At 49.6% G+C, this 12,234-nt stretch overlaps 1 protein-coding gene across 1 annotated transcript in view; it reads left to right on the forward strand.

The window, feature by feature from the left end:
* The first annotated feature begins 16 nt into the window (after window positions 1–16).
* Window positions 17–12,234, forward strand: part of LOC119450889 (luciferin 4-monooxygenase) — a 37,453-nt gene continuing 25,235 nt past the window's right edge. The window contains exons 1-2 of the mRNA XM_037714362.2: window positions 17–190; window positions 6,035–6,179. Of these exons, the coding sequence (XP_037570290.1) occupies window positions 20–190; window positions 6,035–6,179 (316 nt within the window). The 5' untranslated portion in view covers window positions 17–19. The remainder of the gene's footprint in view (window positions 191–6,034; window positions 6,180–12,234) is intronic.

Below are 12,234 nucleotides of genomic sequence, written 5' to 3' on the forward strand. Positions count from 1 at the left end.
CCATCAGGCAAGCGGAGGCATGGTGTTTTCGGAGGCCCTTCTGAGGGAAATTAAAGAATCATTTGTCGACTTCGAGTGTCTGGTGAACGGATACGCCATGACCGAGTCCGTGGGTATCCTGTGCTCACCATCCATTCACGCGACCAAAGGTGCGGACGTTGGCTTTCCGGCTCCTTCTTCAGAAATTAAGGTGGGTGTCACATTGATGTGTACATGAGTTGTTGCCAACTTCATCATCATCATCATCACTAGCCTATTTTTCCAGCGTAAGCTATTATGGGATCAATCCAATGTCCATTTTGGTTGGTGATGTTGAACGCCGCCGCCGCCACAGGTGTCCGTCGCAGCTATCCCCAGGAAGGAGAAAAAAATTAGGTTCCCGCCTCGACCGAACCCGGGCCCTCTGCATGGGAGTCAGCGACTCAACCACTGCGCTAGCTAGCTGCTGCGGATACATTCGCTATACAGGCGGCCTAGCGTGTGAAGAGAGACTGGAGTAGTAGTAGTAAGTGGTTCGTGTGGAAAGGGAAATGTTGGCGCTATCTTCTGCAGCCATTGAGGGAGCACGGCTAAGCGCCAAGAGACTGGAGTAAAATCCCTATATAGTAAAAGTACCGCCATCTACTCTTTCCTCTGCCGTCTCCTCTCCTAAAGCGCTTGCTTTTTTTTTCTTTATTTTTTTGCTTGCGCAAGCAAGTCGACGGTGGCGCCCCAAGAAAGTCCACGTTCAAGCTTTCAGGCCAGGCGCGCGCCGCCACCGGCGATGGGCGTCTTGAGCTGGAGTTTGAGTTATAGTAGCGGCGCCTGGTGGCGGCGAAAAAGTCATCTGGGTAGTACCAGCTTGGGTAGTACTGAGCCCTAGCTGTGGCGAAGCACGTTTCGAGACCGAGTTTTCTGTCGATTCGCACTTTTTTTCTGCCCTGTTTATAGTGCGAAAAGGCTCGTCACTTCTCACAGACCACGCCGACCACGCTGCGAGCTGGCCGCAGCCCATAGTTTAACGAAAACGGACTCTCCGTGTGCCGTGGGACGTAATGCTGGAAACAGAAGACATCGGCGACGCCGATCCGGAGAGACCTAGCTCAGCCTCGAAAAAGCGTCACCGTCGTTACTGCTGCGTCGTGAGCTGCCACGAGCAAGAAGGCCTGAATCCCAACATCAGATTATATCATTTTTCTTCAAGGCCTCACGAAGCGGAGCGTCGGGCGCGCTGGATAACTGCAGTTCGTCGCGCTGGGTGAAGTGGTGAAGTGACCAGGTGTACGTGTGCAAATGACCACAAATGTTCGGGCTGATTCGGTGACAATTCATTACCCTACTACGAGCAGCACAGGCTAGAGAGTTAAATGTGCTCATCCAGCTTGACCTCAACCCAATACGTCGACGCAGCGCATCAAGGCAGTATTGATTACAGCACATCGAGCGCTGTCATTAAAAGCTACATCAAGCGAGCAGCGCCCGAGCTCGCGCTGCAGCGCGATTTGCACGTACGTTACTGCGAGCTCATATGCATTGAATCAGTTATTTATCAGTTGGTAAAGGGACAGATGGCCGGTACTACAGCGCAGGCATAATTACTAGTCTAGCGGCATGCAGTCAACAAAGATTGCAGGAGGCCCGCCGTTTCGTGGCATGTCGAAAGACCGCTGCCGTCGAGGCGCGTATGATCGTGCGCTCGAGCAGTTCGTACATCGCGGCATGCTGAAAGACCGTTGCCGTCGCGGCGCGTACCGTCTTGTGCTCGAGCAGTTCCGTACACATCATGTCTGCTTATCGCTGCTGTGAATTCATTTATAGCGAGCACTTCCTCGCGTTTGTGCGCCTGAAACTAGCCGCGTGCAAACCTTAACTGAAGTTCAACTTCGTTCGTGACTCGCTTCACTTGCGATTGACACCGCTCTAAAACTTCGGCGCTTATTTCTTGAGCGGCGTACACGTATTCGGAGTTGCATAATTTCTTGCCTTTACGCAGCGTGCCGCCTGTGAAAATCTTCGGCGCCCGATATTCGCTGTAAGCCGTGGTACAACACAACCGAAAGATGCGGGTCCACATTGTAAACGTGCTTTCCGAAGCAGACGACAGAGCTTGGTACTACGCAGTTTCGGATTGAGGGCGCTTTTTCGCACCATTTTTGCAGCGCCCTCTGTACAACGCAGAAGCCCCATTGCGGCTGCGCAGAGTAACTTTCAACATGGCTTAGACGCGGAAAAAAAATATAAAGAAGTGAAAGCGCGCGCTATCATCGTCCAATCGGAGATACAGGGAAGAGAGAAGCGGCGTTGATCAAAGGATGGTGGTACCATTCTTATATAGGGACTTTAGACTGGAGGTGGTACGCGCGTCGCCTAGCGTCGATACGTGACACTTTGCATTGGACGTGTACATGGAAAACATGTAGCAGTTGCATGGTGTCGTGTCCCTTGTCACGCAATATGAGCTGCGCGCCGCGCACCGTCGGCACGTGCAAACTTTGCATTGGAGTTGCGATGTATTGCTCCAGGTGTCACAACATGTAGCAGTTGCATCACATCGTGCCACGTCTCAAAGGATGTGACATGTGCGCCGCGTAGTCTCGATACCTGTCTTTACACTTCGGTGCACGTTATGACACTTCCTGGCAAGGCACGAACCGCTGCTGAAGAAGCGAATCGTATAGCTCCGCGCGCGGTTAGAACCAGGCAACGTTGGATACAGCAGACCGCTGTGCAGAAAGCAGCGCAAGCCGCAGCTCGCAGTCGACTCCGGCCGGGCAGTTCAGTTCGTTCTCTTGAAAACACCGTACAGTGTCTACAAGAAAACCTCGGCATGTTATTTGGATCCTGTACACAATGCAGCTCTTCCCGCACCGGATCTTGTTTGGACTTTGTATTTATAAAGAACAAAGTACCCGTAGTGGCTCGCTGCATGTCCTTCGCTGCCTACTTTTCGAATCGAAAAGCACACCTGAGTGTGTTTCAATAAATGTGTGCAAATTAAAACACTACCTTCTGTATTCAGTATTTGCAATTACCGTATTTTACGGCGGCGGCAAAAGGGAGTCGCCACCAGCATAGAGGAACACGTACGCAACTTCCGACGCCCGGATGTGGTCTCGCCAGGGCCCGTCTTGCGCGCGTGCACTCGGAGCGCACGCAAGCAAGGCCGGAATGCCGCCCGATATTGGGGGAAGCCCATTGACTCTTCCCGTGGGCGGAATGACAGCCGAGTGACAGTGTTTTATGACCGTCTACCAACCCGTCCAGACAGGGAAACGAATGAAATGGAGCTCTCGGAAGCGCAACGAAACGAAACAGCGTCGCACATTTATTGCAAATGCTAGAAACCTTACAGTATAAAGGACCGCAAGCTCTTCAAGCATAATATCTCCTCCATCTTTGAATAAATCAGCTGTTATTCCATCTTATCCAGCCGCCTTTCCGCGGAACATGTGTTGTAAGGCCATTCTAACGTCATCGCTAGTTATAGCGATGAAGGTACTTGTGATGCACCGTCTGTATCCTGTTGCATGGATGTGATGCAACGTCTGTATCTTGTTAGTCACTACTTCCAATGAAGGTTGCGTGGCTATTGTGGACACTGTACAGGTGAGCATAGAATTGTGCTGATGCTTTTGCTATGTCATCGAAATCACTGATGACATTGCCCTGCTTATCTTTGTGTCCATACTTGGTGCCCTGCCCTTTCTTATCGCTGATTTTATGCTGTGGCTATGTGTTACTGCTTCCTCAACCTTTCCCACGCTATACTTTCGCATATCCCTTACTTGCTTCTTGTTGATCACTTTTCACAGCTCAGCGAATTCTATCTGGACTCTTGAGTTCTACACTTTCATGCTTTGTTGTTTCTTTATTAGGCCCCTTGTTACTTTGGAGAGCGAAGCTGCTCGTTGCCTTGGTGCCTTACCTCCCACTTCAATTGCTGCTTCTGGAGTCAACCTAGTTGTGGTTTCATTCGTCACATCAGTGTTATACGTTCTTGTTCTAAAACTGTGTATTTGTTAGCGAGCACCAACCTCAATTCGTCTGCCTTTACCATTACTGCATTTAGGTTGGCCAGTTTTTTCTTGACAAATTTTGCTGTTTCTCTCTTCATATTAGGAGGGATCCTAGACCTCACTAACGTATGGATACTGGGGTTTACGCTACCTAACATTTCCACATCCTGCACTATGCTCCGATTGACAGATAGTAGGAAGAAAAAAAACTATGGTGTTTTACGTGCCAAACCATTATCTCATTGTGAGGCACGCCGTAGTGGGGGACTCCGAATAAGTTTGGACAACCAGGGGTTCTTTACGTGCAACTAAATCTAAGTATACGAGTGTTTTCTGCCCTTCGCCCCCATCGCAATACGGCCGCCGTGGCCGGGAATTCATCCCGAAACCTCGTGCTTTGCATTCCAACACCATAGCCACTAAGCAACCACGGCGGGTAGAGTATGAAACCTATTTTATTTTTTTGTTTCTCCAATGGGCTTTTAAAGGTCCACTTCCTGTTACTGCGATTCGCGAAAAAATATTATTCGCAGTGTATTTGTACCCGCGAATTCTACTAACATTTCCCCTCTACCATTCCTAGAATCGATGTCGTAGTGGCCGATTGCTTGTTCAGCAGCCTGCTTTTCCCCCACAGTTGCATTGAAATCACCAGTGACTACAATAGACTGTGCTGGCATCTTTATCATTGCTCACCTAACATCTTCATAAAACTGTTCTATTTCTTCGTCATCATGACTGGAGGTTGGTGCGTAGGCTTGTACTACAATTAACTGAACCTGGCAACGTTTGACACGCAAACCCACTCGAATGAGGCTAGCTTAGGAGGGCTCATTGAAGACTTATCTGGCATTGCCTGGGATATTATTGGCCTTTGTGAGGTTAGAATATTTGTGAGGTTGTGAGTTTTATTACAATGACTACTACCCTCTCATTAGTACTTCATAATTCAACAATGTTACCCGCTGTGTCCTTATGAATTAGGGATCCTACCCCGTATTCTCTCTTCTCTGGAACACCTTTGTAGCAGACGATGGGACCTTTAGCACTGTACAAGCCTCACCAGTTTTTCTAACCTCACAGAGGCAAATAATATCCCAGTCAATGCCTGATGAATGTTCAACGAGCCCTCCTAAGCTATCCTCACTCGAGTGGGTTTGCCTGTCAAACATTGCAAGATTGAGTTTCCAATGACCCGCCGTGGTTTCTTAGTGGCTATGGTGTCGAGCTGCTGAGCACGAGGTCGCGGGATCGAATCCCGGCCACGGCAGCCGCATTTCTATGGGGGCGAAATGCGAAAACACCCGTGTACTTAGGTTTAGGTGCACGTTGAAGAACCCCAAGTGGTCCAAATTTCTCGAGTCCCCCACTACGGCGTGCCTCATAATCACATCATGGTTTTGGCACATAAAACTTCATAATTAAATTTTTTTTAACTCTGCGTGCTCGCAGTTCACGGCGGTGCCGCCAGATGACGCAGCGTGTCAGTAGAAAGCGCGAGAGAGGAGGCTCACTATAGTGCGCGCCTCATACATGGCTCGTCATCGTGCATTTCTTGCACAGTGCAGAATTGGAAGCTTTTCGGTAACTTTAGTTTATTCGTAATGCCTTGCGGCAAATCCTTCTGAAACAAGGAGCGTTTTGGCTGATTGTTTACATGGCTTCTCATCTTAGCTGAGTTTTATTGGAATTATTATAAATGCCTCACCATATATTACAGCGTAATCACCGTTTATCGCGTGTGTTTCAGAATGGAAAGCACCATACGTGTCGCGCATGCAATAACATTTTAAAAAACGCTATTTCTCTATAGAATACGCGAGAACGTTCGAGTGAGATCTAGCACAGGAAGGCGTGATTTGTGTAGAACGATAAGTACGAGCGTATGTAAGAACAATTGGCCGGTGTAAAGCGCTCACCGGAAACACATAAAAAATGTACGCGTGTTAGTTTTAGGACTGGCGTCGATGATAGCAGATAAAGTTACCAATAATGAGTTCAGGATAAATATATGTGGCGTTTTATTTTTTATGGCACAGATTGTTGACATTTCGACACAAAAGAAGTTGGGGCCCAACCAGACGGGTGAAGTGCGCTTTCGCATTCCGTCTATGACCAGGGGATACTACAAGAGGCCAAAAGAGACAGCTGAGCTCTTCGACGAAGATGGCTGGTGCAAGTCAGGTACGCTGGAAATATCATTCTTAATCATGCACCAACAGTTTTCTGCACATTCTTGTACATGGGCAAGAATGCAGAAAGCCCAGATTTATTTGAGAACAAGTTGAACCATGACACTCCGCTTTTTTGAATGAAAAAGACATTGTGCGCATCACAGTGCGCTCTGGGAATCGACGTTAGGCGAATCATTCAGCATGCAGCTGGTTATGCAGCACTTTTTCGGGTTCCGCAATGCGTTGCCTGGTTGACTGACCAATGCGTTTGTCTAGATCCGGTATTTTATTGCGATAGCAATTATATGGACACTTAAAGCGGATTTCTGCCGTCGCCGTCGCCGTGAGGTTCTGTATAAAGTCCAAGGGCGATAAAAGCGTTTCCGCGCGCCGTATGTGCCATTGAAAGCGCGCGTGGGACGCGCGCTATCACGGAAAGCGAGCGCACGGCGGAAAGCAAACGCGACTTCCGTGGTGCGAAACGCCGTGGTGTTAGGGGAGGGAGGGAGGGAGGAAGGGAGGGGGGAGACGCTTTGCTGCGGCACCAAATGCGTATCTTGCAACCGGGCGCAAGGGGAACTGGCGACGCAATCTCCCACTCGAAAGGACCAAAGGGGGAAGGCAGCGAGGGAGGGAGAGGGGGGGTGGGGGCTTCTACGCTGCCCACAAATGCGTTCTTGTACTTTGCGCTTTAAGCTTGGTTCTTTAAATGTTTGCGCCGGTACGGGCTGCCGGTGTTGTCGCGCGCGCCGTATCTTGCAAGCGATCTCCACACGGCTCTGACCTTTGTATGCGCTGTGCATTCGGCCGTTCAGTTTCCGTTGAAGCGATAGACCGCACGAAAATTCGCTCGCTGCGGCGGCTGCGCTTGCTGCCAGCGTTTTGACAGTGGTTGTCTGCGGTCATCGAGTGTGATCTATTCATGTGTGCTTGTGCGCGCTGAGACCACGCTTTTTAATTCTGTCAGTAAGTGAATGTGTCCAAGTTTATGCCGCCGATAAAACTATTATCCCTACTCCGAATAGCTGTCTACTAATTTGCTATAGCAATTGATGCTTCGCCTTTCGGGCGAAACTGCGACATTTTTTTTCTGTATGACGCTAGTATAGTGAACTAGAATTAACGCTGGTGCGTGCTTGTGACGGCTGCAGCAAGACGACAACGACCGTAACGATGACTGCATGATTTTTACAAACGGTCGAATTGATGTGGACGTACGAGATTAGTAAAAAACGCAGAAACTAAATTCTCACTAACGGCAGCAGGTGGTATTACATGGGAGACAGAAACAGGCGATTTGACAGCCTAAAATCAGTGCCCTTTTATAGCCATCAGGACAAGTGGCGTGTTACAGCTGCTCGCCTTGACCGAGCCGTGTTGACGCTGCCATTGTAAGAATTCGCTGCAGCCTTGTCATACTCGACATGATGTGTACCAGTAAATACCACGCCTCGATGTCTCATTCAGCGGCCTGGTAACGAAGAGAAGGACGGTGAAAGTCCGTTACGAGCTTTGGGAAGAATGAGGAGGCGGCGCGTTGCTGTCGGGCGCACGGAAATAAACGCTCGTGTGAAACTCACTTTTCCATCGCTGTTTAAACGGACAGAACTACCATCCCCCCCCCCCCCCCCCCCCCGTGTTCTGCTGCCTAGATGCCGAGATCTACTTAAGCGTGCCATCTGGCTCGAGGTTAGATGGCACGGGAGGGTCAGATCACGACGCTGGAATGACGATCCAGGGACCATCGCGAGCACGAGCATATCATAATTTAAGTTATCATAGTCATCGGCCCAAGTTATATAGTTCACAAGTTGGTCCACTGCTTCGGCATAAGTTCTTCTCGTGGTAATTTCATGCCGTGCATGCATGCATACGTGTTATGGCATTCAACGGAATCATGTCATGGTTTGACATACAGACCATGATATTAGTGCCAATCGTTTTACGACATGTATGGCATGACACATCATTGATGTACCACATGCACGTCGAGAAACTCACATCGAGAAAAAGAAAAGCACGTCATGTCATTCAATCGATTCTGGTCATCTCATTTATGACATGACATGATTATCATTGATGTCAGTTCCATTTTCTAACATGATATCCCCAACATGAATGAAATGACATGCATGACATGAATGATATGATAGGCACGTCGTGACGTGAGTGTTATAAAGACATAAATGACATGAGGTGATCGTGTCGTGGTCATTTATTTAACTGGATATACAGGGTGTTTCACGCAACCCAAGCATTTTAAAAAAGTGGTTAACGCAATTGAATGAAATTAACGACATGTGGTTTGCCGTCACGCGGCGCTCCTTATGGTATTTTTTTATATCGCGCTTATTTAGCTAAGTAAGATAATCAAAATGTTTATTAGGGCCAAGTGCGTTTCGTTACGTTGTAGACGGCATTCCAAAACGGCCGATTCAATTTTTTCTGGTAACGTACATGCTGCGAGGTGATTTTTTTTTTCTGGCGTTTAAAGAAAGGCCGCGAAATATGAAATAAAACCACATGACTGCGCTCATGCGCTACCGTATTGCAGCGCTCTCAACCGTGCTTCGAGCGAAAGAACCGTGCGCGCGGTCAGCCTTTCGGTTATCAGTGACGACGGAACTTCCTTTCTGTGTGCCACCGTCAAAGATGCTGACGCACTGTGAAGCCGATGAGAAAGACTCGCTGCCCAGACGGCGCTGCAAAGGCGCCGATTTAACGCCGCCCCCTACGGTGAGTTCCTTGGTTCGAGTAGGCAGTAGGCTGCTGAAAGTTCAGGAGCGCAACAGAGCTGCCGCTTTCGCTTTTGCTGCGGCTTGGATTTCGGCGAATTTCAGGCGTGCAAGTATTCTTCAGGCCAAGCACTCTTCGAAAAGCCAGGAAGCTGTTCAAGGCCCAGTACGTTTACGACGTGCAGGAGATCGCAGTGACTATTTCGGCGCGCTGCTACTAGCAAGTCATACGACATTTAATTACAGGAAATTTCTACGAGGCATGTTCGCGCCATTAGCGACAATGGATGGACGAAGACATTGCTATTAAGAAACCCAAAATGATCTGCAATAAACGACTAAACGGAATCATGAAAGGTCCACCGATGACTGCTAGCCGCGGCCGTCGGCGGCCCGAATTCATGCAGGCCGCAGTGGGTCTATGCCGTTTCTGCAGCACATTCAATAGCGCAAGCACTATTGGAGCATACGCGGCAGTTACGCGCAATTTTCAACATTTTTCTCCACAAAATTCTGCAAATTGTGTATGCGTGTGGCGGCAGTTCGCAAAGTCGCACAGCCATGGTTTGGCAATCTGCCCCGTTTTGGCTGCTCGCTCAAAACTACATCGGGTTGGCATTGGCTGGCCTTGACGGAGCCCTTTGTTAAGCTTGCCTGGTTAACCGCATTAATTGCTTCGGGGCGTTCGGCAGGAACGAGCCACATTGCTTACCCTACATGTATACGTAGCAGACGGCGTTTCTGTTGCGTGCACACTTCACGCGTCGAAGAGAACGTATCCAGCGCTCCCGTCGCTCCGCTTCATACGGCTTTTCGGGGAACCGATATAACCACACATCAGCATTACGACCCTAATGTTCGTGACAATTTACCAAGCAACAATAACAACGGCTACCGCGCTTTGGGACCGCGCGCTGCTCAGCGTAATCGTCAGGTCCCCCTGCTTTCGACGCGGTTTGTCAAACAGAGAGCGCTCGCTTTCCATGTCCCAGGATGCAGGCTGTAGCGCAAAAGGTTGTGCGTACGTTTCAAGCACTTTTCGAGTCTGAAAACTAATCACGGAATTCAATACAACGCACAAAGTGTGCGAAACCTCTGTAGCTCAAAGGACGCCGTCCATCTTAACCTGCCCAGCCAATTTCGTTGCACGCCACCAGGCTGCGTCACAGTACTTTCAAAACTTCAGCGCGTCAGCCCCATGCCGAGAGCCGCGGCCGCTACTTCTCCACGGTCCGCGCGCACGGTTCTTTCGCTCGAAGCATGGTTGAGAGCGCTGCAAACCGGCGGACGCGCCGGTGGGACGAGCGTTCGTTGAAACTCCAGCATGCAATGGCCTACGTTGCCTAGGTTACGGCTCGGCCCAATATGGCCCAATCTGCCCCTGAGCCACAGCGCCCTCCATGCAGCTGCATGGGAGGCGCTGCGGCTCAGGGGCTGATGGGGCGTGCCTACAGCGAACACGGTCTGCGCGCGCTCTCCGCCACGGCCGGCGGCGAGTGTCACCACCTGAAGTACATTTCTTACACCGCTGTCCGCCTGCATCTCCTAGGGCAAAGATGATGTCTGCTTTTTCCTCGTTGGAAAAAGGCATCACGAAATTGCTCGCGCTTTAACAGCCGAACGATGGTCTCTTTATCGCTGTCTGGGACTACCACTATAGTGCCTAGAATATACTTAGTAAGTATATTCTAGGCACTATACTACCACCACCACGTCCGTTAGTCGCTTTACGCATTGCAAGCGATAACGGTTGCTAGCTTAAAATCGAGCAGCCAACGCTTGCGTCGCTGCCCTGAAATAAACTTTATTCGGACATTTTGAAAACCGCTCTGCAACTTTCTAATTTTATTGCGATAGCAATTATATGGACACTCAAAGCGGATTTCTGCCGTCGGCGTCGCCGTCGTCGTGAGGTTTCGTATGACGTCAAACGGCGATGAAATCGTCGCCGCGTGCCGTAAGCTGTATGTGCGAGTGAAAGCGCGCGTCCCTCACGCGCTTTCACGGGGAGCGAACGCACGGCGGAGAGCAAACGCGCGTTCTGCGCCGTGCTTCCTGAAGGGCTGCAAAATAAAGCCTCTCTTTCCTCCTTTACAATTACCATATATACAGAGCAAACACGACGTATTACGTCGCAAGAAAGGCCGTGGGGAGACGGGAGGGAGTGGAGCCGATGTTTAGCTGCGGCACCAAATGCGTATTTGTATAAAAAACACCACATATCCACGGGGTTAATGATGATGAGTGGGCGAAGGTCCGGAGCGAATCATCGGTAAACCGTGAATCTTTCGTGTAATTCGCCCAGTCTCGCCGCACTAAATCGAACGATTGACTTCCACCAATGACACGCGCCATATGTGACGTCATTCCTATTTTTCCTATTTTATAACAGCGCCCTTCATTATAATTGCACCATCTCCCGCTTAAGGGGACGCTAGCACAAACGCGTTAGAAACGTGCAGTACTCTCAACTAAGGGGGAGCGGCCGCAGCGTCTTACGCAGCCGTTTACACATGCCGGAACGTGCACCGCGTTTGCCGACGCCATCACATGACTGCTGAGAGAGTATAACCCCCGTATTCATAAACGCTCCTCGACTTGAACTTGACTTGCCACCGCCTTCAACGCGTTTCGAGCGCGCTGCCCAAGGCGGTGGCAAGTTCAAGTCGAGGAGCGTTTATGAATACGGGGGTAAGGCGGAGAGGCCACAGCGTCTTACACCAGCTTCTTAAGGCTGTTTCACATGGTGCGATTTTGCACTGCGATTTTCGCAGATGCGAAATTCGCAACGGCCATTTCACATGGTGCGATGTCAACAATGCGATTATGCGACGCCCAGAGTTGCTTGCTGCCAGATTTTGTCGCACACGCCGCATAAATTCGTTTAATGTAATGAAAAAGACGTGCGCGTTATAATATAATTGACATCTCTTTATTAGGACCAAATAATACGCGCGTTTTGTAATTTAAAAACGCTTCAAAGTTTAGTTTGTTTTGGAGTGCGCAACAGCGGTTTGTGAAGTTCAATACGAGGAGAAATGGCGGACGTAAACAGCTGTTCGCAGGTGGTCGTTCAGCGTTGTGTGCTGTCTCGTGTGTGTTTTATGCCTGTGTCGTTCTACCTGCGGTTAAACAAGTTACAAGAGGACCTATCAACAAGCCCCTATAGCTGTTGTCATCGCATATGCAGTATTCGGACTTCGGCTGCAGCGGAGTCGTCATGTCAACGCAGAGACCCTCGCGCTACCCGTGATTAACGTCAGCTTCTGAAAAACGGATGTGTGTGTATTGCTCGTGATTGCGCATTAGCGGTTCCTGCTCCTAGCAATA

The sequence above is a fragment of the Dermacentor silvarum genome, chromosome 4 (assembly GCF_013339745.2).
Source record: "Dermacentor silvarum isolate Dsil-2018 chromosome 4, BIME_Dsil_1.4, whole genome shotgun sequence".
Taxonomy (NCBI): domain Eukaryota; kingdom Metazoa; phylum Arthropoda; class Arachnida; order Ixodida; family Ixodidae; genus Dermacentor; species Dermacentor silvarum.